This window comes from Larimichthys crocea, chromosome VII, assembly GCF_000972845.2.
Source record: "Larimichthys crocea isolate SSNF chromosome VII, L_crocea_2.0, whole genome shotgun sequence".
Taxonomy (NCBI): Eukaryota; Metazoa; Chordata; class Actinopteri; family Sciaenidae; genus Larimichthys; species Larimichthys crocea.
This window is the reverse complement of record NC_040017.1, coordinates 25,745,863-25,772,887: the sequence shown is the minus strand read 5'-3', so window position 1 is coordinate 25,772,887 and position 27,025 is coordinate 25,745,863. Positions and strand designations below refer to the sequence as shown.

At 39.9% G+C, this 27,025-nt stretch overlaps 1 protein-coding gene across 12 annotated transcripts in view; it reads left to right on the top strand.

Annotated features, from left to right (window-relative positions):
* tenm4 (teneurin transmembrane protein 4) overlaps nucleotides 1-27,025 on the top strand; it is a 193,466-nt gene that overhangs the window by 86,856 nt on the left and 79,585 nt on the right. For 8 of the 12 annotated variants that reach the window (XM_027280597.1, XM_027280602.1, XM_027280601.1 and 5 more), the window contains 2 exons: nucleotides 196-468; nucleotides 19,479-19,700. In XM_027280597.1, the coding sequence (XP_027136398.1) occupies nucleotides 196-468; nucleotides 19,479-19,700 (495 nt within the window). The remainder of the gene's footprint in view (nucleotides 1-195; nucleotides 469-19,478; nucleotides 19,701-27,025) is intronic. The other 4 variants (XM_027280605.1, XM_027280604.1, XM_027280603.1 and 1 more) reach the window with 1 other exon arrangement.

The window sequence follows — 27,025 nt, the reverse complement described above, 5'->3', positions numbered from 1 at the left end:
CTGAATTAAAGATGCTATAATCACATAACAATAGGGGCTTTAGATACTAACTGTACCTGTGTCTTCATATAACTCGTGTGAAGGCCAAGATATTACTGTCATCTCTTTCTGCAGTGAATTCAGTTCATTATGTTAAGTGATGCAGTTAGTGACACATTTAATTACCAGTGCTTTGTATTTATTGGCTTGCTGCAGGAGCAGACTTTTCCCTTCGAAACCTTGGCTTTGGAGAGGCCCTGCCGTCCCACGTAGCCACATACAGGACTGACCTGGGGCTGTCGCACCGTGACTACTCAGTCAGCGTGGGCTCAGATGCAGACACAGAGACAGACGGCATCATGTCACCGGAGCATGCGGTCAGATTATGGGGCCGAAGCAACACCAAGTCAGGCCGCAGCTCGTGCCTCTCCAGCAGGGCGAACTCCAATCTTACTCTCACCGACACTGAACACGAGAACACAGAAAACGGTAGGAAAACTTTTCTCTTTCGCTTTTCTCTGTAAGGCCTTTTTAATTTTACACCTCTTTCCGTGTGGATTTGACTTGGCTGTTGAAATGGAACATGACAAACAACAAAAAAAAACACGCTACTATGTTGTGAATGGTACAATCTAAGACCGCACAAGTTTTTGACAATGTTCAACTGGAATGCATACAAGATATGTTGCATTTTTTCTGTCCTTGTAAATGTTTTGGTATGCACGGTTTCAAGTCGGACCAAACTGAACATTTTTATTAAGCTCTTTAAATCTCTGTTTGGCTAAAGACCAACATATTTAGGATCTGACCTCTTGATGAAAAAACAATTACCAGCGTTCCAGTACAGCCAGACGTTTGGCATAACTCTGCTGTTCTTCGTTCCCAGATCGCTTCATTTTTTTTGTGTGTGAATCATGCGTGGACTGGCAGGTTTCTTACTGGAATTAGTGCCAGGAAGTGGGAAGCCATATGTATTATTGAATTCATCTTTTCTGTGGCTTGGTGTTTTCCCCCCAAGGGCCAGATGAGCCCGCGTGCTTGTTCAGAAGGTCACCTGAGCTCAGGGAATATGTAACTATGAGCCATGTCAAGTGCCTGGAAAATGCTAAGAAGATAATAGCAGTCCTGGTGGAAGATACTCTTATTCAGATTGTAGATTAGTGTGCTGTAAAGTAAAGCAGAAATGCCATTTGGAATCTCAGCTCAGTCCCCCCCCCCTCCGGCGCTTATTTGTTGGTAAACTCAGTTACACCGAAGTAATTGCTTACATAGTGTATACACCGAGAGAAAAAGCTCTCGGAGTCGGCTAAATTCAGTGCAGCATGGAGGCAGTACCTGACAGACAGGTTTCCTTTACTCACGTAGCCCCTTTGTGTCTACAGTGCCTAGGTCTTTCTGCATTTGTTTACCTGATTTTCCACCAAAATGGATTCTTCTCCATTTCTTGTAGTGCAGCGCGGTAAAAAATAAAATTTAAGTTCTGTTTCACATTATGCAAAGTTAAACACAAGCCTAAATCATGCATATTAACTGGCAGATTTATGATACTGTTCCCAGGATACCTCGGAGATTGAGGAACTCATCAAGGGCCTAGTGGCAAAATTCTAATTGCCCCTGCACAGCCTTGCAGAGAACCTTGTGAATAGTTTTGCATTTCAGAGTGTGTCACATTATGTATTAGCTTCTTATTATAACTGACAGAAATGACTCTTGGAAGTGGAATCCATTTGCCCGAATGACTCAAGGAGAGAACGTGGCATCCCTCTGCTTGATCATCTCAGATACCAGGGGACTTGAATTGGCTGTATTGTACATAATTAAACAGAATCTCCTCGGATGGCTGCAGGCCAGGGGTTGGTATGCTGGAACATATTCACAGCGCCCCTGTAACTGCAGCATCATGCGCTGTACATACATCTGGGAGACTCAATCGAGATTCTAAGTAGCCTTTTATTCAAAGCACCCAAGCAGAAAGAAGCACTTGTATTCACCATTTAATTCAGTAATGCCTGATAACATACAATTTATATATGGCAAGTTAATTAAAATCCATCGAGCAGGCCTGCTTGTGTGTGCTTTAATCTCTTTAAATCAACAAACCATTTACTCTGCTTTAATGTATTCAAGCTGCTGGGTAGTTCTCCCCCCTCTTCACATGCGACTTACTTGACCCTGGTTTTAATGCATACAAATCAGCGATTTTGGAACAACGTTCTCGACGCTCAAGTGATTCAGAAGCATTCCATATATACTGCAGAATAAAACCCCATTGCTGATAATGATGTGCTATGCTGATTCATATAACATGATGCTAAAATGAGTATGAGTAAAGTTGAGGACTGGATTTCGTTGTTAGGTGAGTGTTGTGGTGACACCTATAGATGTGTGTCCTGTGCATGTTTAGCATTCAGGGTGCATTCATGCGGCGTGTACAGGTATGTGTGCGTCCTACCCAGCATGCCTCTCATCCCTAGGCAGCCCCTTGAGGACACTTCCAGCAGCCAGCGACTGCTGAGTCATTGCACATCCTACAGAGGCTGAACAGCGAGGAGGCCAGCCCAGCCTGCTGGGTTTGGGAGAGGGCTGCTGTTCTTTGGGGTTTTACCCCCATCGCAGCTTATCCAGATGTGTTCTCTAATCCCAACTTTCCCCCACTGTCATGGTTAGACTATTACATTTCTGTAACCATGAGGATCGGCAGTGGCCAGGAAGGCCTGCTGAGGAACTGTTGTTATTCATGTGTTCCATAACCTGCAGAGAAAAATAATTCAGCTAAGGCCTACACAGTTCCTGTTGTTGTATAAAAATGCTCGTGTGACTGACACTGGTATTTTTCTACGGACAAAATGTAATTAGTTCCAGTGGGTGGTTAGTTGTATACTGATTTGTCTTCCCCCGACTCCATTCTCCTGGGAGATCTGTCCTATATTGATTAAGGATATATATACTGTATATATATAGCCGAGCTTTGATCTTGCTCTTAAGGGCAATATAGCAATGCAGTTTGTCAGTTTACGATGTAGTATTATTATTTACTTGTACAGTTTGATTTAAATATTCGTTAAGTATTTTTTTTTTATACAAGTCAATGGCAGAAAATCTCATATGTGTGATATTTAGTTTTTGAGTTTGGAGTTATTTTTTATCATTGCTCATTACTCAAATTCTCGTAGCTGTAGGCGTCGCTTCAGGGTAAAGCCTCTAGGAACAGCAGTGAAATCTGCATTTTGATTCTCGACAGCACACGAGCAAAGACCTCCACACTTCAGAATCACTAAATCAACCCTGGTTTCATTTGAATTAATTAAAACAGCCTTGGCTGTTGGTTAGTTGGATACTACTACTACGAATAATAATATTAATAGTAATTAGTAGCAGTAGTATTAGTTGTAATAGTGTCCTGACGTGGCTTTTAAAGCAGAATGTCACATAAAAACAGCCAGTGATACAAAATTAGCAGCCCAGATGGCAAATGTTATCTCTGTAACCATCGTAACAAAAGTGCTGTATAAGTGAACACAGTATCGATGGATGGACCTGGACCTGGATCCATCTGTGCTTTAAAAGTACTCAATAACATCTTAAGCCTGATTCAGAAACTCTCTCAGGTATCCAGAGAAATGATGCACGGACTGTGTGTGATGCAGTCTTGTTTATTCTCTGGAGTGAGCATTATGATCTTGTGTAAAGAGAACTGCATTACACAAAACGCAATTAACAGAGAAATGATAATTTCCAAGTTTTATTTTGACGACAGAACCGGTTTGATCTTGGAAATTCTGTAAAACTGAAAAGAAGCATGTTTGTTAAAAATGGTATGATTATTATCAAAAATATATTGGTACTGTCTTTTTCATAAGCCTGTAGACTTTATGAAAAGCTTCAAATATTCAGTTTGTCCATGCTTTTTTTTATTGAATTTCAAATAGCCATGTCTTTATCACACCAAGCAAGCATGGGAATAACAGACTTCTGCAGCTCCTGCACTGACTAATGAGTTGAAGTTGCAGAAAGCGGGACTCGGAGATGAATGATGGTCGGGTTTCTTAATTCAATTCTGTTTTTTGTTCTGCATGATTAAATACGAGTCATCAATCAGCATTTTTTTTTTTTTTACCTTCAAAGCACATAGTGGCTAATGTGCTGATGTGATCACGCTTTTAGCCGGAGAAGGAGCAATCTTCATTGATGTGGAGTTTTCAGATGATCACTCTTTTCATGTGGATTCACTATGCACAGCCAGTTTCTGCATTTTCATACAGATTTGTGTGCAGCTGTTTGAAATAAGATTTTTTTTGCTGATAACCTTAAATTTTCATACTGAGATATGAAGCGCCGTACTATTATTCGTGTTAAATTATGATAATGAAGCTGGTCTGCTTTGCACACAATAACACAAATCATAAAATTACTAATAATAACTATGGACTTGTAGCAATACTCCACTCCATATATACTCTCCTCCAAGTTATAATTACTACTACTAATAGTTCTAGAACTGGTAAAAAAAAAAAAAGTATAAGTATGATACGAACTTCTTGCAGTAACTCCACACTGATGACGATTTATTCCTTTGCCACCTGTATCAGATACTTTTGGTGGGATCAAGACTCTGAAGAAACTTTGAACTGTTGAAAGATTGAGGTTAAGAGCTGCAGGGTGGTGCTCAGTTACTGAATCTTTGAACAGAGCATGACTGTCTATGAGGGACAGGTGTTCCTCGTGGAAACATGTCACAGCCCCAAAAGGCTGATGGGCTTTGAAAAGCAAACCTCCCGCAGATTTAAACTTGAGCGGGTAGTGCATCAGCCTGTCCCCCTCACCAAAGGGTGTTTGTTCAGTTCTATTCACTCGTTATTTTTGGCCCAACCCTTGCATAGAAAAGCTTCTAGTGAGAATATTTATTGTCAGGAATTGAATTCTATTAATGGTCCATTTTAGAGTCAGGCAAAGTGAAAACCAGAGTTTGCACAAGTCAAAGAAACATTGTGCTGAAATATCTAAATGAACATTGTTTTGTACACTCCAATCCGGCGTGACTAACACAATAATTTGTTAGCTGGGATTTCTGTGATCATTTTTCACTGGACTATATCAGAGTGACAACAGAGGAATGAAAATAAGGAGTCGCATTACAAACATGCCCTCTGCATAATGCCGCTTTTTCTAACAAGCGGCATTTTCACACTTTGATACAGGCCTCTTAACCTTTGACCTCATAGAATATGCATGCTTAAAATGCTGATGGCCACGCCCCCCCCGAGATGAATAAGCAAATATCTTTGATATCTCAGATGTGTTTAATCTTTGAACTGATTCCCCGGAGCTTTGCTTCCATATCAGGAGCCCGTGGGGGTGAAGTGAAATCAGACGTCCAATTAGACAAAATGTTTCCTGTAGAACAGGCCTGGATTCATTAGGGCATGTTTTACAGCAGTGTGGTAGGACCACAGAGATGGGGTTTCTCATTGTGACCTTGGAGTAGCATATTTGTGCACATACACACACAAACACACACACACACACACACGACAAGGTACGTGCAGAGCAAATAAGGGAGAAGATGTTTTTTTCTACGTGAATATGTGGACAGGAAAATCAATTCATATACGAGAGCTTGTTTTTTTGTTTAAAATGAAATTGATTAAAAAAAAAGAATCCATGCTTTTTATTTTAATGATGTATTTAATATAGCCAATAAAGCCTTTCTTGTTTTAATGGTCATTGTTTTTATACAGAAGCGTTTTATGATTAACATAAAACTGTTTAATGTGATGGTTTTATTTTAGTCGATGAAAAAACAGCATACATTTATAAAAGTATGGCATTAAAAGTTGTGTGCATTCCTCTGGACTGTAACTGTGCACATTGAAACTAGAGTAATTATAAAAAAATTTAAGGACATATTTTGAGCGTGATGGCTTACTTTAAATGTTTTAACAGAATATATGAAGTGATTCTCTTTACCTTGCATCACTGCCCTGTGAGGTTTTTTATGACTGTGATCTGGCTTGTAATTCTCTGTGTGCTACAGAATATTAGTCATATTTCATGCTCACTTACAGTAACCTAAAACTTTATTTTTTTTCTATGTTAATGTCACGTTGCAGGTAGCAACATTAACAATGTGAAAGGCTTGAATTCAGAATTTAAACGAAATACTCAATCTTTTTTATAACAACATAAGTAACAGAGTGAATATCTTTACCTGCTAATTGTTATTGTAACTGTTTGTGATAGTTCATTCTATTATTAATAATTATAAATGTATGCTCTTGCTTTACAAAAATTTGAGGATGCTGCTTCAAATAAAAAGAAAGTAAAACATCCAGAGGTATTAATACAGACGTCTGTGGCATTTGCTAAGTAAAGTATAACCGGCTGTGTTTTTAAAGAACAATTAGAACATTTATACAGTCAGGATCTGTTTTTTACTGCAGACACAAATATAATCACTTTTGTAAAAGAGTGGTGTTTTGATGCATCGTTGCCTTTTGGCATCTGTAATAGAGACACAGAGACTGTGATCGTTTGCTGTGGGGGACAATGTTTTCTGTAATATTGCGATCTGTAATTTCACTGTATCCACATCGAGCACAACATGAGGCGTGTGCTGAAATGGTCACAGGCGTCGCAGCAGCAGCAGCAGCAGAGTATCAGACGAAATGATGCTTCAAAGAAATCACTAGTGGCTTCCCAGCTCACAGCCGTGGTTATTTTCCACCCCCAGTATTTCTTATGAAGTTATTTATTTGTTTACTTTTTTGGCAGAGTCTCTGCTCAGATCATGGATTAGTAGAGATATTCTCTGGCTCATTTGCAGGCTAATTTGCTGGGTCTTAGAGGCCCATGTGGACAGTTTTGGTCTGTTATCTGTGGACTTGCATACCCCGCTCCCTGCCAGTGCCTCTGACAGTCTAAACCAACAGCCCATCAGGGCCCATCTTACCACCAAGGCTCAGGGGCCTCAGTTGCAGCTCAAAGCACGACATGGAGCAGGATGAGCCCTCCTCCATGGAGGATCATCCTAACCAAGTCACACAACTTCTGTCCTGCTATTCTGTAGCAATATCCGTTTTAACGTACACTCAGTCGTCTGTGCTCATGTTATATTCATGTTAGGCTTTAGGAAATGCTCTCGCTGATTAAAATGGAATACAAATAGTCACGTAGATATTTAATATTCTGGATCTATATCAGCGAATATACTAAGCATATCACTGATCTCACCACTTATATAGTGCTGTATAGTTAGGTTCTAAATTAAACATATTTTTAATTTAGAAGGAAAAAAGCTCTGGGATCAGATCAGCACTCAACATCTTACCTTATCTAAATGATCCTGTTTTATTATGCTATTAAACATTGCACTGTATACCAGTCTGTTACAGACAGCTCTGAATGACCAGTTATCTCTAGTGTAAGCAATTAGCAGTTGTTACTGATGCTCAGGAAGCAGAGATCGTAACGTGCTGATGCCCTAGTATGAGATGGAAATAATTAAACTTCCATGCTGAGATTCCTCTCATTAGTGGTCACCTCTCATATGTATAGAGTAAGTCTCTGCAAATCCAGGGGCAAAACTTTCAGAGCAGCAAAACACCAGCTTCTGGTAATGTACATGATTAAACTTCAAGTGACCTTTTAATACTTGTTGGTCCATGTTGTGAGGTTAAAACAAATATTATCTAACATTAAAAAACACATCTTCAGCTGCAGATGATAGACATCCATGACAGTAACCGCAGAACATTTGTGCTTTTTTTTTTTGATCCATGTGGAATACAATCGTCTGTGTGATAACTCGGATGATCGTCTGTATGATTAATTATTTGCAACATTCCCGCTCTTGCTCTCAGGGTCTAGCACTATTAAATATAGAGTTAGTGCACACGTAAGATTTCCACACACATAAAGACCCTGCAACTCCAGAATCTTGTTGTGCTGGACAGCTCAGGTTCTTCCTGGATTATTTTCTGTCCTGGTGAAAGTAGCTCGGCACAGTGAAATTTCACAGCCGGTGCATGTTGAAGAAAATAGCTCAGGACATAAGCTTTAGATTTTTTTTTCCTTCGGCTTTCAGTGGTTCCCCTAAAGTACCGCTGTCACACTGGAAGCACTAGTCTTATCTCAGCTGTATGAATTGCCGGCTTCTGCAGCAGGTCTTCAGACCTCGATGTTTGCACTGTGTGAATTACCAATTTTCTTTTTTTTTTTTTTGCAGAGGCATGCTTCGAGCTTATTTAGATGATTTAAACTTATTGAAAGCTGAGCACTAATAATGGTTTACAGTAGGTGTGACAGTTTGAGCATTTAATTAAGTGCTAATGAGAAATGTAGTCCAGGACTTGCCAGACATATTCCCACACTAAGTTTAGGAACGGATGACAACGGAGTCGGACAACTTAATTCAGGAAACAGAAAATCCATTTACGCCTGTCAGTCAGCTGCCTGATAAACAGTTATTTAAAAAAAAAACATACATTGCTTGTATGACCTGAGAATACAGCTGGTGCACGGCTGTGGCAACAATATTCTAAGTCTTTTGCAGAGATTAACCTGGAAAGTGAGTACAAGAGATTATTTTTTTCCTGACCTTGTTTATATTGGTAAACGGCATTAAAATGATGACCCTGATTTCCCTAAAGTCTGGAAGTAATTTGGACTTTGTGGGAGTTTTTTTCTCTGTATATTTCACCGAGCAAGAAGCTGCAGGTTACAGCTTGTTAGTGTACATCACTAATTGGATGCTTGGCACTTTCGATCCTGGGTCAGACTTTAATTGTTGTGGTTTTTTAATTGTTTTCAGTTGCCACTTTGTAATAGATTGCGTCGTCCTTTTGATGTCGATATTCCCTGAAAGACAGCGAAGATGCCGCACTGAGAAAAAAGCAAAAAAAAGAGGAAGGGCTTGTTACCCTAATGCAACCTTGGACTCAGTCTGTGATGATATATTTTTAGCTAAAATCTCTGTGGTCACCAGTGCACAGCTATAAAACGTGATTTGATTAAGGGTCACAACATGCTGCTAGGCAAGGATGCTTTTCATTCACCTTTATTTAAACAGGACAGTCCAATGAGAGTTGTTGTATGGGCACTCTGTGTACACAAGACAATAAAGCAGAGGTATTACATGTTGCATTTGTAAGAAAAATGGGTATTACAACATAAAAGGCGCATTTCGATTTAAATATGAAAAAGAGAGGTTAAAAATGAAAAAATGTTTATGCACCCTCTGCTTTGCTCACAGAATACACATCCAAGAGATATAGTATGGATATTTTTCATGACATAAAATTCATTTAACAAAGATACATTTGATTGATGTGTAACCGGTAACAATGCAACTCATAACCAGAATGCAATAAACAAAGGGCTGAACGAGGATCAGGATTCTCATAGCTGCTACTGATCAATTTCAATTGATTGGCTTCAATCCTGATCCTGCAGATCAGCTCAGGGTAACAAAATAACAATAAAATTCATGTTCAGAAAGGACAAAAACAGACAAGTAAGAACTGCGTTGACTGAGTTAAGGAGTAATGAGTTCAAAATCCATCTAAACACGTTACAATAAAAACATCATATTGCGGCATGTTGGTGCTCCGGTAAGTATTTTAAAATGATCACGCTGAAGAGTTAATGTTCAGTATCCAGCGGTGGAAAAAACACATTTGAAATTTGCATTTCACGACTAGTTAGAGTGTTAAAGGATAATTCTGGTGTTGTTTTCTATATGCAGCTGCTAGGACTGCATCAGCCCCAGGCAACTTCATTTCTATTCATTGCCTCAGTGGAAATTTGGAATTAAAATTGGCTTACCTAGTTCTGACCAAAGTCTCTACAATTACTTTCTTGGAAAAAGGTGTTTCCTTTCTGCATAAGTGAGCTTTTTTATTTTTATTTTTTATTACATTCTTCTCACTACCATTGTGTTGAACGCATACTTGGATTTCTTTCAAGAAATATAATTAAGAGATGTACCTAAACTGTTGCAAAAATGCTGATACTAGCACAAGCAGAATCTACAGTAATAATAGAATGATAGCACACAGCTTGGCGATGGTATAAAATATATGTTACTTAAACAAAGTGAGGACATTCATCAAAAAGGCACCTCGCTTACAAGAAACACGACTAATTAACTCGTAGCCGGTTGTTTTAAAATTATACTTTGGAAAATACCTTTTTCTATAATTCATTTTTTTAATTCATGAATTCATCATTACATTAAAACAAAATATGATAATTATGGCCAAACAATTGTAATCATAAAGGTCACATCTCCTCCAGTTTCTCTCCAGACCAGAACTTTAAATCGCCCCAATTAGCTGTTTGCAGATTCTGCAGGCTTCTGGTTTCATCCAACAAATATGTTTTCCATTTGAGCTTGTTTGAATTCTTCATAAATATCACGACTTCATACTTTCTGAGCTCACTTTGCCACTTTCTTTTCGGCCTCTGTTCAACAGTTAGTTTCCACCAGCTGGTGTTGTTAGACTTTTGTTGTGACCCAGAGATAAGACTCAGTATCTGCTTAACCTGCAGGACCCATGTCGATGCATGTACACCCGTACAGCCTGAGCAAATGGTTGTACAGTATTCCTCTTGAATTTAGTTTCTTTAATCAGATTCCTCTATCAACCAATAACTCTCTTTTTAATTTCTGTCCAAGCATTATGTTTCCCTTAAAATTCTTGTAACTACTTCTGGTATAAACAAGCCATATTTGCCATGTTGCAACCTCTCTTAAGTTTTACCCTGATATAAATGATATAAGCACTTAGTAACACAAGCCTCTTGGCAGCACGTATATTTTAGATAGCCTTTTGAACTGTCATGCACTCAGTGTGAGCTGGGAGCCACACACAAATCAATTCTTTAACACTGACAGAGAGTGTCTGAAATGAAAAACGGGGCTTTTATCAAGAGCTATCTGGAGATCACGATGGAGGGAAGGAAATAATGTTTTGACAGAGGTAAGCCCCTTTAGCATGAACGCATATATTACTATGATGTTTATGCACACTAAAGCGTGCAGTGTGCAAAAATCGAGCAGAGGTGGCCTCAGCACTCCCGCTCAGTCTGGTAAAAAATTTGATTCCAGAAGAAAGTTTGGAAGATGAAAAGCTTTTCTTTTTTTTTTAAGACAGTGCTTAAGCTCTTTACTGTCTTCTATTGGGGATGTAGATGTTTCTTAAGGGTATACTTTAGAATTTTATTAGGCCAGGCCTAGAGAGCGCTGAGGAATGACAGGATGGGGATGGTGCCATCTTTGTTCAGCAAGGCCCCAGGCAAGCCACATGTAGCCCTAATGAGTCGCTTACAATTTCAGGCTCCGCTTGCTCTCAAACACCAAAAGTAAACTTTTGTCTTTTTTTCCCCCCTTCACTATTCGGGGACCTTAAGAGGATTGTGGGGTCATTATTTATTCATGCCATTGTGTTTATTCACCAGCCTCTGTGTGTGATGGGAGAGGGAATAGAGCAGCTAGTGCAGACGGAGTAAAAGCTGATAATTATCCACTATTAGCATTGTTTTTTCCAGCCACGGTTTAAGTCGGATCAGTCGATGATCGAGCTATGATAGAGGCCCAGAAACATCCATTTAAAGCAGATTACCACGTGCGCGTCTTTGAAGTCCAGAATCCTCTGCAGAGGACTCGGCGAATGGGTGTGGATATAAGCCTGTTTCTACACCGGGCGGAGAAGATACCCTGTCACCGTGTCAGTTAAACACAAGCGTGTTGACCAAGAGATCCTTAAAAAACAGCCGTCACATGCCTGCAGGATGTTGTTAACAGTGAGAGGTGAGATTGGAACCTTTACTTTTTTATCCCAGAACAAAGAAAGCCCCAGGGATGTTTGACTGTGGCTGCATGGAGGGATTTAGCAGTGTCATAACTCGTCAGAGCTAATATTGATTCTAGAAAAAAATCGTGAAGTAAAGAGAAAAAAATATAAATCTTGGAGACTCTGAGGAGTCTTGTTAATGGATCAGTTACTGAATGAAATCCTAATTGTTGAGCATCAGCCACAGTCTTTACGATGGTTCAGCTGGCTTCCACATTCACCTTTCATTACAGCGGTCACCCTGACACAGCCGCTCCTCCTGTTCGTCCTGGCAGTGCAGCAGTAAGAAGGTTTCTCCTTTTCAATTGAGCTTGTTGAGGATTTTCAATTTCACTTTTGCAGTCTGATTCATTCCTCTGTTTGTCGCAGAGAATTTGAAACAGATGGAGTCTTTCAGTTGAATTGCAGGGCACACTGTCTCTGAGAAACAGAGTGGACTGGGATGGATAAGAGTGGCAGAAGCCAGGCGGGGATGGATGTGGGTAAAGGACGGCTGGGGAAGGAGTCTGTGCTTACAGTCGCCCAGAGAGGAAAGACTCCAGTCTCAGCCACTCTGCTCTCTTTTTCATCTTCCTAGGTGATACTCTGGAAAGCCACTGGCATCAGTACTCTGCTGTGTGCTGAGGCTTTTTAAATTTTTTAAAAATCTTAGTTGGATTTTTCCCTTCTCCTCCTTGCAGACGAATATATTAACACTGATTGCATCCTTGAATTGGTATCATTTAAAGAGGCAGAGGTTTGATCTATCTGGAGCCTGTGAACATGTTTATGTTATATCGTGACAGCTGCTAATTTGATCTAAATCACCAATTTTAAACTATTTTTTTAGTGCACAAACTGTTCTGCAGCCCCCACAGTATTAGTATTAACGGGCAGAAATTTGTTTTACTTGTTTTCTGGATTTATTTCAACCGTCCATTTATAATTGGGAATTCATCTTCTCTGTAAGGCTGACAGTATTGTAAGTAATGGATCCTGGGTTTAAAGTGCTGATAGAAGCGTTGTGGGTCAGCCTTAAATGGAATTGTACCGTCTGTGGTAATGCTTTTTTATTACACAAATATAATTTCCATTTTCTCGGTAATGGTCATGTCTATAAAAAAAACTTTTATGGGTATTTACAATTTGTTTTCATCCTTATCATACATTATGCTCACTCTCTGTTATTATGATATTGATTCTGAGCAGGTAAACAGCACCGTCAGTGAAAGTTTTATCATTTTTCCAATGTTGATTCATAAAAGCTCATTTCCCACTTCCTCTGCAAATGTGTCCGTGTGTCTGTTGGTGTGTTCTTGTTGTGTAATATGTGGTAGGGTGTTGAACTATCCCTGCAGAATTAGTTTGCCTGACACATTTATGAAATTGAACCCTATCAACTGGGGGAATTCTCATAATCCCCCAGCGGGCATATGTTTAGCATAACCTTGGATAGATGGTGTCAAATCAACTAATCATTTTTGAGATAAAACACGTGTTTAAGACGCAGTTTATCACTTGCGTTTGCTGCATTAGACTCCAAACCATTCCTCTGAGCTCTTCGCCGTCTCATTTGTTTGTTTGCGTTCATACTGAGACGAGATCACCTGGCAAGTATTCATTTCATAAAAGGCTAGTTATGGCTTCCAGCTGTGCAATAGAAAACAATTATGTCAATTTGGGAATCCTAATAATGCAAAAAAAAAAAAAAAAAACAGAATTAAGCCGTCATGTTTATATTGTGTGGAGAGATCTGATAAGTGTAATTATTACCTGAGCACATACATCAATAACTTAGAAAGAAGCACGTCAAACGTCAAAGTAAACACCAAACTTGATAAATTATCAGACAGTCTTATGAATTTAGCTTCTTTTATAGGATCCTCGGTTGTTTATGACACATTATCTTTCTAAAAAAATGTGAAAATCCATCGTATTAAGATAAGAAGTGTTTAGAATACAGCTGATAATCTTAACTTTTATTTGCCTTTTTTTTAAATTGTATCCATTAATCCTTTAGTTTGATAACAGCAAATCAAATACCTTAAACTTCATGACCAAATAATAATCCCGATGGTTCACAGAGTCCTAATATAGCTTTGAGGTTTGACAGATCTTCACATTTCATAATATACTGCGCTGTATATGTCACCCGTGTATAATCATGTCACGCCGCCCTAGTTGTTGGTCTGTTAGCCAACACTCCCTCCACATTTCATCATGTTACATTGCAAAAACAGCACCACAGGGCTTTATTTCCTTCGGTGACTAAGACGTCGGATTTCTAAGACCGTCACTGACACAAAGGCAAGACTAACGCTGCCTTTTCACAGTCTTTGAAGTTCAAGTCCAAAACCAAGAGCAGTGATATAGTAAGCAAGAGGGCACGTTTAATCAGTCATGGCAAAGCTCAAACACTGCCAGACAGTTAGAAAGAATCAAAAGGGGAATCAGACCTTCTTTCATGGGTTAAGCAGCTCTAAAACCTTTGTATCACACAGCATTTCCAGGACAGCCTGACTGGTTAACATTTGTGTTGCACACTGCACACATGGCCACTATAGCTAAGCAAAAGGACATCATTAGGAATACCGGAAAGGGAATTGATGATGCTCAGGCAATTCAAAAGCTATTAAATATCCAATTAAGGTACCTTGTAGGCTCCATTAATAGACCATTATTTGTTTTAGGTTTGGCACAATAAGCTTATTTATGAACCCCCTTTTTGAGCCTTGAACAGACTTAAAATGCATCCTTAGTGCTTGATAGAAATACTTAGATTTAGTTATTACCACTAAAGAACTACAGAGTGCAGAGTGCTCATGATTCATTATGATTATCTGCCTTGTAAAAATGTTGTTTTGCCCAAGCAGTTACTTAAGGTTTGCATGTAGGATTAACATTAACAATAGTCATGCATTTATAATAAGGCCCTGAGGATGTCACTGTCTCCAGCACTGATTTTTATTCTGTGAACTACATCAAAGTGTCAAGAACACTGAGATATATCTGACCAGTTTAATATGCACAAGAACGCAGAAGTTTGTGTGTGGATTTTTACAGCAGCCTGATGCCGATTGCACAAGATTTAATCAAGGTTACCGGTGGTTCTGGTGTGCATAATTACATACCTGCTGCCTTCAGATGGCTCCAAAGAGAGTTAATCAGCTGAAAGGAAAAGGCCTTCACACATGAAAGCTGTTGTGGCTGACAGATGCTGGTGAGAATCAGACATTAATCTTTAGTATGCCTTCCTGACATCGCTCCTATAATCCATTTTTATTTTTAAATCTGTGCAATTAGATGTCTGCTGATTGAAGAATGCACGTTGAAAGTGAAGCGGACAAGCAAAGCCTACACAAAAGAGCTCTGCCTGATTTTTGGAGAGCGTTGCAGAGGTGCGCCTCTGCTAATTAGTCATGCAAATAGCACAGAAGTCATGTGCAGTAAATGTAGTGCGTGCCGTGTGACTTGGTGTGAGAACACAGGCGCACACCGGCATCACAGGCAACGAGCAAAATCCCACTTGTGCCATGAATGTGCCCACGCGAAGATAAAGATATGACCTCCACATGCAAATACAGCCGGAACAGTTAGAGGAACGGGGCAGATCTGGATAAATGTTCATGAGTGCGGCCCTTGATGGTGACGATAGCAGTCGGTACAAAGTCAACAGCTGAAAATATTACAAAAGCGTTAAACCATCTTGGAGAGGATCCTACTCCACCTACACTGCATGACAGCACTGGTGTCAGGAGCAGATTACGCAACGTTTTAGTGATCTGCTAAAAACAAACCTTTCACACACCCAGGTACGCAGCTGTCCAAGTCAAAGAGGAAACACAGGATTACACATTAATTTAACATTGAACAGAAATGTTGAAATCCTGACTACATAATCCTACACGTACATCATCCCACTTAATGGTTAAATAGAGCCTCGATGCAATCTGCATTTTACTACAGGAGTAGCAGTGCGGTGACGACACTCGGTCCCCGCGGAGAGACTCGTGAGTCACTCCTCTGCGTCCTGTGTGCTCTGTGTGCCACATGGCATCAGTTGATGGCGCAGAAATGTTTTTTCCTTCTCTGTTCATCTGCAAATACACTGCATTTTTTATAGACGCTGCCCCGCAGCTGTAGGCTAGTCCTTGAGCAAACAGATAATTACGGCTGTCACCGCGGAGTCGTACATGTGCTTCACCTTGCTCAGTTTTGTGGGTGTGCAGTACATTTAGCTAAGGTGATCGTAGATCTTATTGGAGGTATGACGATTTTTTTATCTAAGTTAGACAGAGGCAGAATCAGGTTTACAGAGAGATCAGGACTCTCCAGATGAAAGATGTTGACTCTTCTTACTCGATTTTCTTTTCACTCGATTACTTTCTGCCTCTAAATTACATTCTCTATTTACCTGATTTAATTCCCTCTCCCTAAGCCAAAGAAGCCTTCTCAAATAACGACATTTCTTAACATAAATCTTCACGTGTATGCGCGCACGTTGATAATGACTGACTCTGCCTCCTTCTCATGCACAAACTTGATCATTGTCATTAGGCTCGTGGTCTTCACTCCATGACTCTGCATAACCGTCCTTAAATTAACTGACTGCAGTGGGGTGTTGTACACCTTGAACGGTTTGTGCTAAGGTCTCCTGATCTCCTCCTCCACAAATCAGTCAACACATACACACAAGCATGCATAAACAAACAGTGTGATCACAGGTTGTCAGCAAATCCTTTTCTAGTTTGTAACAATTTATTGTTCTTAACGCTTAGCTGATTGACAGAAAATAAATAAAAACAATTTAAAGAATTCATTAATTATTAAGGTCGTTAATGAAGTTGGCTCCGGCTCTTTGAATGTCAGCTTTTCTATCATTGTAAATGGAAAAAATCTTTGAGTTCTGGACTGTTAGACAGACCTAATGAATTGAATTGGATTAATCTGGATTAATGTATAATAGCTATAACTGTAGCTCTTAATGTGTGAGGTTCGGAAGATTTAAGCAGTTGATCTAAAATGATGTATAGTGTGTATTTTTCATGTCTCCCATGGTGGAAATAATTACCCTGCAGTGAAACAATCTCACGTACTACCTCTGCTGCAGTCAGCGAGTGCCCATTAACATTCTCGTGTCACCTCAAAGTTTCCGAGCACAACACAGAACACCTACAGTACTCGCTTATTTATTGTAAGGTTGTAAAAAATATATAAATATATATATATTGATGCATATCCTCCCACATTCGCGTGTTTCAGCTCCCGTCTCTCATCCCAGTACCACATACTGTTGTGTCATCCTTTGAACCGGAGCTTTGATGATTGTTGCCTGAACCACTTTTGTTATGTTTTACAACTTGAACTGTCAAACTCGAAGTATTTTTTTAAACAAACCTTCCAAAAAATGTATCTTATTAAATATGAAATTGCAATTATTTTTTTCACACCTTCATTAAGATCAAAATGTAAAACAGTTTCAGTATTTTGTCCTTGGAGAAGGTGTTTCACTAAACATCCTGACCTGCAGATCACAGCTACCAATTTATTTGTCCGTTCTTTTAATTGGATTGCTAATTAGTTTATCGCAACCTTTAGTGCAGTTCTTGGTGGTCTGTTTTTTTTTTTGCAGTGTGACCAAACCAAAGAGTAAATGGCATTTCCCGAAACTGTCAGGAACTGAAGCAGTAGCACACGGTCCAGGGCCTTCTAAGTAAAGGTTCCCCTTTTGCTGCTGTAATATAGTGAGTGAAGGCAAAGGCAATCAAGTCTGGCAGCCTGAAAAACCTCGCTGGTCATCTCAAGCTTACGGCTTCTCGCCTGCAGAAGCCCTGTCTGACTTTAGGTGCATGAACGGCACTATAGCCGGCATTAATTAAACACATTGAGACAGTAAAACTTCCGTGCACAAGACTAATGGCTGCTGAGCATGACTACCTTGACCTCATTTAGGTTATGACTTTGATCATTTTTAGAGGACTTTAATCTTTTCTTGTCTCATTGATTAATTGTTTCTTTGAGGAAAATGCTGCAATGTTCAGCCTAAAACCCGGTGCAGCTCATTTTTTTGTCTTTCATGTCAGACTTCCAGTCCTGCCTCTAGTCTTTCATACCAGTAGATATTAGTTCAATGAAGACTCCACTGTTCAGCAGCAAAGTGTTGTTGTTGTTGTTGTTTTGACACGAGCTGTAGTGTCTCGATGTATCCGACGGATTCTGGGAATGACTTGTAACAATGCTCTTTTCAGCAGCTCTTCCTCTCCTGGTTGTGCATCGCTGTATATAAGCACAACAGTGTAACGGTCATTAACTCACAGCATGGCCACCGTACCTCTGCACCCATTACGTGCACCGGCATTAGAGAATTGAGAGAGAAATGAAGTGTGCGCTTGTATATCTAAAGCACAAACTGTGACTCTCAGGGGCAGTGGGCATTTGCTGCTTGTGTAGGGCTGTGGCTGATATGTTCGTATAGCACTAATTGTTTCCTAATTAGATGCGAGTCAGTGAGTCGTATTTTAATACTCTTCAGGGATCATTACAGAGCAAGAGGAAATTTATCTCTCCTGATGGATGACAGTGGAGTCAGCAGGATTTTCAACATCAAGACCGACGGACTGACGGGAAGATGGGGGAGAGCTCCAAACTGATGGCTCTGTTCGCTGCAGTCACGTTACTTAAGTAGTCCATTTTCGGCGTGGCGCAGAGCTGCATCAAAAGTTAATCACACATTAATAGGAGCACTGTGGAGATTTAACATTCCATGACAGCATGAGGATTGGAGCCAATAAGCCTTGAAAGGAGAAATTGTATGATATTCGTGTGCAAGAATTGGGTGGCTGCATACAAGGGGCTATAAATAAGCATAACGGTAAATTATTCATATTCTGCTGTTAAGGTGAGTGACCAGTCTTAATCCCTATGGTATTTTATATTACTGACAAGTAGGAAAGCTGAGATGGACACAGAGTACAGAAGGAAGGATTGTTCAGGTTGGATTCATTTCTTGGCTGGCAGGGGTTATATGTGTTTCCACAGGAGGTGGTATTAACAACCCCGACATATCAGGGGGCACATTATTCATGCGCCTCGTGCACAGTGCACAAAACAAGCTGCTCGTGTAGTTTCTGTAGTTTGGAGAAGTGCAGTTAGGTTAGAGAAAATCCAGAACTTAGTATTTATTATAATTTAAAGTATTGTTTTGTTGCGTTTTAGTAAATGTTTCTGACGTGCTTTGAAACTATATAGCCGCTCTGCTTCGACGCGTGCATAAATAACCAAACGAATCAGCTGTTTTGTTTGGGTTATTTTATTTATTCATTCTAATTATAGAGGAATTCTCTCTTTTTGCATTCAACATCCCATAAAGGTGTTCTGTTGTTTTTATTTCTCTAAAGCAGTGCCAGTTTTTTTTTTTTTTGCCTTTTCTATTCTATCTCAAAGTCATCTCACTTGTTTTGTATTGTTCTTCCCAGCCGGGGTGAGGTGGCGGAGACAAAGGCAGATGTGTCCCTGTTTGTTTTTGAAGTGTCAGAGTTAAGTCTTGCTTGTGTGTGTGTGTGTGTGTGTGTGTGTGTGCGTGTGTGTGTTTTGCTCCTATGTGATGTTGCCTGTGTTTGGGTGTGTTTCATTTCCCCCCCATGTGTTGTCTCTGTTTGTGGTCCACAGGTCCTCCGCTGCATTGTTCATCCGCCTCCTCCTCCCCCGTTGAGCAGCTCCCATACCCTCCCCCTTCCATTGCAGCCAATGAGAGCCAGGGAGGGTTGCTAGGTAACTGTGCGGCTCAGCCAGCCCAGGACTCTGACTCTGAGGATGAGTTTGGCCCCAATTCATTCTTAGTTAAAACTGGCTCAGGGAACCTGTATGCTCCTGCCACTGCATCTGCCGATGGTGAGTTGGTTTTCAAACTACTGTTGCTTTCTGGAGGTTAGCCTTCCCCTGCTCCTGGATATGTTGTTGATGTTATAGGTCATGCAGATGGCTATAGGCAAAAATATGTCCCTTTTTTTTATTTTTATTTTTTTTCCCGAGCACCATGAGAGAGAGTTGAAACTTCGAGTCGATATGCAGCCTCAGGAAAACGCGCAGAACTCTCTGAAGCAAGGTCTGCGAAGTTCAGAGTCTCACTCAAACAGATGGACCGTTTTTTTGTTCAGTCGGAGAAATTTGTCACAGATCTTTCTCTTCAGTTCCAGTGCATGCTGGTGGGAGTAACCATCTAAAATCCCTCTATAGAATTTTTCAGAGACATCCGCCTGCATGCCTCCTCCTCCTCCTCCTCACTTCAGAAAGGAAATAAGTAAAAAAATAAAGACGGCGATTTGAGACCAGGTGTAATGTAATCCCTGCTGTATCACCGCAAGGACCGACTGCTTTTGAAGTTACTTTAAAAAACCTTACAGACATCCTGAACAACAGTGTTCTCGAGTTAGATTAGCTTTGAATGCGGTTTCTCGTTAATAAATTCCAGCTTCTTATTATTTTGATCGACTGAAAACTTATACACACTGACAGAATGACGTTTGCACTCCAAGTGCAAACACGGTGTTGACAGCTCACAGAAATTCAGTGACTGTAAAACATGTGCAGTAGTGCAGAGTGTACGCGTTGAATCAACAGTTAACTTGCTCATTTAATCACTGTGAAGAGTTTATCTGGCACGTCACTGTGGACAGAGAATATAGTTTGAACGGTCTATGGGGTAAAATCGCTTTGTTGAGTCTGATATCATATTATGTGTGTGTTGCTACATAACCGCTATAGATTTATAAACCCCTTGTGGATTTGACTTTTTCTTCAAGTCAAGGAAACCAGATTAATTATTGTGGTCGCAAAATATCAGACTCTGAAGTGTGGAGGGTTATATATTCTTGTTTGTAATCCATCAGCATGAAAATATAAAATGTTGTCATTCAAACTCAACGATTTATGCCGCGTATCTCTACATAACTCAACAATTTGCATGCTGAATAGGGTACTTTTTGATATGTGGATGTTGATGCCTTTCAACTACAGCAGCAGCTACTTGCTTATCCCGCTGGCATGGCGAACACAAAACAAAATAAAATGGTCTAAATAATTGATCAAGCTTCCGAGTTAACTACCCAAAGGGTTGAATTACATCAAACTCCAAAGTGCCCCAGCTGCCTGCTCGGAAAGCCGAGTAGAATGAGTTATTAATCCCGTCGCAAATCTCTCTCCCCCTAATTCCACAGTAGCAACACGCTGGTCATCCAGCAGTGACATGACGGTGCTTAAGGGGGACATGGGTGGGAGGGGAATGGCCTTTACCGTGGCAGATTTGTCTCATAACAATGACACTGATTTGCATAGGTGCAGCATTTAGGTTTGGCCTCGGGCTGTCAGTACGGGGTAGGGAAGGACCGAGGAGGAATATCCTCAGCTCGAGTTTCTCCTTTAGTCATCCAGAGGCGTTGTAAGATTCCTTTTAAGTTGCAAAGTGCAACATGTTTCTGTGTTTCTCTTGCTAGTGGGTGCAAAACCTTTTCCCACTTTTTAAACTCAAAAACATAAAAACCAGTTTTCTCTCGATCTCGATGCTCTTCGTTCATGCTGAGGTCCTCTCACCATGCTGTAGTTTCATATGAATAAGTAATAAAGTATCACGATTCTCCTTTGACATCCCTCATTGTTTCATTTCAGATAATATTTGACAGTAAGAACCCAATTACAATCAGAAAGTGAGCAGAAACCAGCGCCTACTGTTTGTTCGCTTAAACCGCTCAGCAAGTCGTCTAAGCCCGCTCTGTGACTTCTAATTACTTCATAAGCTTGCAGATTTTTGTTCAATAAAATCTGAAATCTTTAGTTAAAATTTATTTTGCTTTTTCACTCCAGTGAGCAACACAGTGCATCATCATCATTGACTATTGGCAGCTTAAAAAGTGAATTTTAATGCAGTTGAATAAGTTACATATCGTCTGTATTCTTAGTCCCTGCCTTGATATCTGATTTGTCACTGTATAATATTTCCAGCCCTGAAAGGTTTCATGGCAAATGTAGTATGTAAGTAAATAACTCCATCAATTCAGGCAGCTCTCACCATTTCAGGGAATGAAATGACTTCATTAAGACTTATTCAATGTGTAGTGACACTGTTCCCTTCAGCTACATAAACCTCATCTTCTCAAGGTGACAAAATGAGAGTGAGCCAAACAGGTTGTGTAGAGAGTGGCATACAGAACAGGGCTATGGGCACACAACAGCACAGCCAGTATGATTAAATCAAAGATCACAAATTGCCTGAATTGTCTAATGGAATTTATGGAAAAGGAATTGTAATGTTTTCTGTTTCACGCAGAGGTTTGAGTTCTGAAAAAAGAGAAATGCAATTTAATCTGGAATTAAGCATTCATCTCAGGTTTTCAGTGGGAATTACATGAGCGAAAAAGGTAATTTAAAAGCCACCATGGTAAAAAAAAAATGACTGGAATATCAAATCAGATCTCTTTGACACACAGGTCAGTTATTGAAGAAATATTCAAATTCACAGTTGACACGGTGGCAGGATATATTTGCTTTTTTTTTTCTACTGTCGGTAAACAACCACAGAAAACTATGTATGTCTAAAATAATTGGCTCACGGTGAATCTGTTGCACTGGAAAACAGGTGGCTTTTTATCACTTCAGATTGCATTTGCTCAAGGTCATCTTTGAGCCCACATACAGGACTTAAAATGTTCTGCTGGATTTTGAACAAGTAAACGCTCTCTGCAGCATATCGTTCTTCACATTAGTAGCCTCCAAGGCTGCAGTGTTTTTTCTTGGGAATCCTGTTTTCATTTGGAAGAACATTGAGCCAGGGTTTCTGTAAGACTGACGAGGCTGCTCGCTGAAGCCTGCAGTCCCTTTTGTGAAGCATGTGTTTCACTGTGGCCCTGGGCTTTCTCTTAGGGGCTTCTTCCTGGGGAGACTGCCAGTGGGAGCTCGCTGCCACACTGAGCTGCAAGATCTGAGAGCATGCAACCTCAGAGTATTAGCGTCTCTTAATGCAAAGCAGCATGGGGTCGGGGCGGTGTTGGCTTCAGTGCAGCCGTGGATCCCTGGTGAAAAGGGCCAGCACACCACCACCACCTCACAGCTGACCAAGCAGGAATGCTGAGCCGAGTAGAAGGCTTGGGGACGTGATTGTGTGTGCATTCAAATAAGTATTCATTTGAACTGCTTAATCATTCCCTTGTGTCGGCTAGGATTGGGGGGAAATGTGGTTAAAAGAGGTCATCCAAGAAAGTAATTCATCCGCAGACACCATGAGGAATAAAGATATCTGAGGCTAAATAATAATTTAATGAGAAGCACATGGTACTTGCATGCCATGCCCCTGTTTTTTCCTGAAAATATGATATTCCAGTTTTGAGCTGACATATCAAAAGGAATCGGTTCCTCTTGATGTTGATTTTGAGTTATCAATGAACTGGAGCCAACAGACAATTTGTCCAGTTCCATTCATCTCGCTGTTTGTCAGCGCACCGGGACCATGGATAATGCATTTTGCATACCTACATATCTTCTTTTCATTGACAGAAATTGAGATGCATCACTTTCATTCCATGATAATTGCAGACCATCTGTGCCCTCTAACAAAATCTTCAACATCTTGATGGATATGCAGCAGAGTGACATACAGAGCGGAGCATACATAACCACTTGTCTTGTTCTTTCTGAGGCAGCTCAAAGAATGACAGAAAATCCATTTGATCTTAGAAAGGGAGAGAGGAACATATGCCAGGACCAGTCCTAATGGATTAGGTTGCGAAATGTGGTAAACCACACTTTGAAAAAAAAAAGTATTTAATTTAAATTGCTTTGTCTTATTTTTTAAAAGTTCTTATTCATTGTTTTATGTTTATGTTTCTACGTTGAACTCACTCTCGCAAGGGCTTGCATTACCATTTTTATTACCACGTGTGCATCAAATACATCATATGCAACTTGTTTTTCTAGTCGGATACCTCATTTGGTGTTCTCAGTGAAAGCTGTTGACAGGATGTTATATACTGATACAATTGCAGGATTTTTCTCCTCCAGTTAGTAATGAAGGTGAGCTTATGTTCGGATTCCAGAAGGTCTTTTTCCCCTTATTCCCATAGAGAGAGCCGGTGGAGAGCTGAGCGTTATACCCACCATGTGTTGTTTGTGGTACCTGTTACCTCTCAAATGAGTCCAGGAAAGACAGCTCGTATTCCCGCATGGCTCTTCCCTTCAGACTTTTCTAATGGTGCAGGAAACAGCAGGGCCAGCAGAGAGAACCAGCTTCAGGGATCCTAGAGAGAAGTGCAGCTCCACTGCCTTCATGATAAATTCTGTTTGTGTTTTTATAGACAAATGCTACTCAACTGGAAATTCTGCCCCTGTGATTAGCCATAGGGGCTTTAGCAGTAAGCAAGATTTAATGATTTATCTGTGCGCTGGATAGCTTATGATTAATTCCGTATCGAATAGCTCACAGCTCAGTGCGTTGATCGGGTGTCCGGGGCATGTCATATCACTTTATTTCATCAGGTGTGACCATTAGTGCTGTGGGTTTTATCCACTGTCCTTGTTCAGAAATAGACTCTTCTCCCTGGACACTGCACAGACTGGCAAATTAAGTCCGAGCCCAGTGTTCCTCCATGTAACCAAATGTGGCACAAACGATGCCGCTGACACATTTTTCACACATATATGAACCGATGTAAGTATTTAGAAGGTGCTGCCTGTCAAACTTCGACAGATTTGATTTAACGTTGATTGGTGGAGTGCATGTTTACAGTTACTGAGGTTTATAAATATGCTGTTTGTGCACTGCATACAGATTATTAGACATAGCTTGCACTGATTGCTCCTAACAACTGAAATGCTCTGCACTTACAATAGCTCCCATCTGGTAGCTACGCATCCGCTGAAATATGGATCCAATAAAAATAAAGGCTGGTCTTTTACATATAGATTTATCGCTGTAGTGCCGTGTATTGAATTGTTTCCATGGCTACTGTTGCTGATTTGAGTCAGACTGGACATATACAAGCTGATGTGGAGGGTAAGATTTACAGGAGTACCTATCAGTTGCAGAGTGGCATCATTACTGACAAGTCGATGTCAGTGTGCTATGTTGCAATGCAGTCTAGGAAACAGGATTTTTTTTTCCCCAAGTTATTAATTACAACTTTCTGTATATCTCTCTCTCATGCAGGATAAGTTAATATAACCCTGACAGTTTGTGTTCACTGAAATCACTGACAAGAAAATTGATATGGCTGTTTTGCATTAAAAAGTAGAGCGCTACACAACTTTACCGATAAATAACAACGATAAATACCTAAACTTGTGTCTGTTTATATATTTTAAAGTGTTAGAAATATCTTTTTTTAATGTATTTTTTAGTTGTAATTCTATAGTGAAGCTATTTGACACCTCACAAGTTGGACAGTTGCCTCCCAGCAATTATAACATCTTACCATGAGACAGACGTCCCTGTTATCTCTCAGGGTGGGGGACGAGGTCTTTAGCTAATGAAGTGAAGTTGCCTTAATTACTTGTCGAGAATAGCATCAGGAGGCCTTAACCAGTGTATCCATTTATTAGAAAGAAAAATGAGGAACCGACATTCCCCGACTGAAAGGATATCTTTAGGCTTCTCCTTTGAATGCCATGTGAAAGTTTGGCTATTGTAACAAAGTCCCCCCTTTTCTGTCTCTGATAACAAATGAATCCCCTTTTCTTGCCAATTTCGTTGTGCAAAGCAGGTCAATAGAAAACCATTTATTTTTTCTGTCCTTTGGATAGTAGTGAATAATTCTTGCTGAATCACCACCATCTGTGGGGGTCGTGTTGCTCTGTGCTTTGTCTCATAAACGCGTCTTGTTTTTCCCGTGTTTCTGTTTATTGCCACAAAAATAACAGTGACTACTTACCTGACTGTTGAAGGGTTATTGGTTGGACAAGGACAAACATGCATGCGGCCAGGTAGTGAATTTTAATCGCGATGCGGCGCTTATCTAGTTCTCTTTCTGTAGAAAAGAAAGGTAGCTCCACAATGCATGAAAATGGTGATGGCTTTTATGCAAATAAGCAGGAAAGTCAAGTAGGAGAGTTTAGCAACACTTCTGAGTGGAATGTAAAGCATTTAGAGGGCGACACTCGATACAAGAATCTTTTAAATACTTCACAGTGCTGCACAAATTATAACGCATCAGTACTGTGATGTTTACTTCAGTAAATGAAATAAGAATAAAATATATATAAATAAACATTTGAACTTCTAGCAAAGGCTACATGAAGTAATTAAGCTCGACTTAATCCAGGTACACTGGGAATTTAAATTTAAATGTGGATAATATTGTAATCGAAATTTAATGACATAGCACACAACAAATATTATATATGTCATATTATATAATATATATATTTTTCATAATTCTTTGTACATTATAGAGCTTCTTTAAACTGTTAAAGAGTCCAGTTGCATTTAATTCAGTTGCAAGTTTAATTTAGAATTAATACAAATTCTTTGATAAATGCTCAAAAGAAATTTAAATATGTGAATATCAGACTAGATTTTCACAAATGTATTTCGCAATTACACACTCTGTATTTATAAATTGTATGAAAGCATGAAAGTGACTGGTCTTTAGACAACTAATCCCAGTTATCGTGCTTTTATATGCAGGGAGTGAACTAAATCACAGGAATACCTAACAAAGTTTTGCTATCCTACACTTTGTACTTGCAATAAATAACCTGATATATATATAACGACACACATTGATTCATTTTTGTGTTAATTCCAGAGACAGTAGCATGACTCTTAAAATGTATTGCAAGTACAATCCTCAGAAGAAAAAAAAAAAGTTACCAAGTGTTAGAAGAATTAATTTCTTGTTGCCCCACATTTGCTTGATCGTCAGAGGAAGTAAAGTATTTGTTTACCGAGCAGTAAATGCATTCCAGAGCGCTGATGCATTTGTCCTTGTGATATATTTCTCTGCGTATGTCTGCGCTGTCCCCGTATCGAATTAGCATAACCTTATTAATGGCTTTGGGGATCAGGTACATTACCGAGCACGAGGGAGGTCATCAACAACTGTGTGGTTTTACCTCACACCGGTATATTGTTCATCAGGACTGCGGCGCGCCTCTCTCTCTCTCTCGGTGGCTCAGCTAATTACGAGGGCAGCATTGTGCAAAAGTGTGTTCAGTACGGAACCATCTGTCAG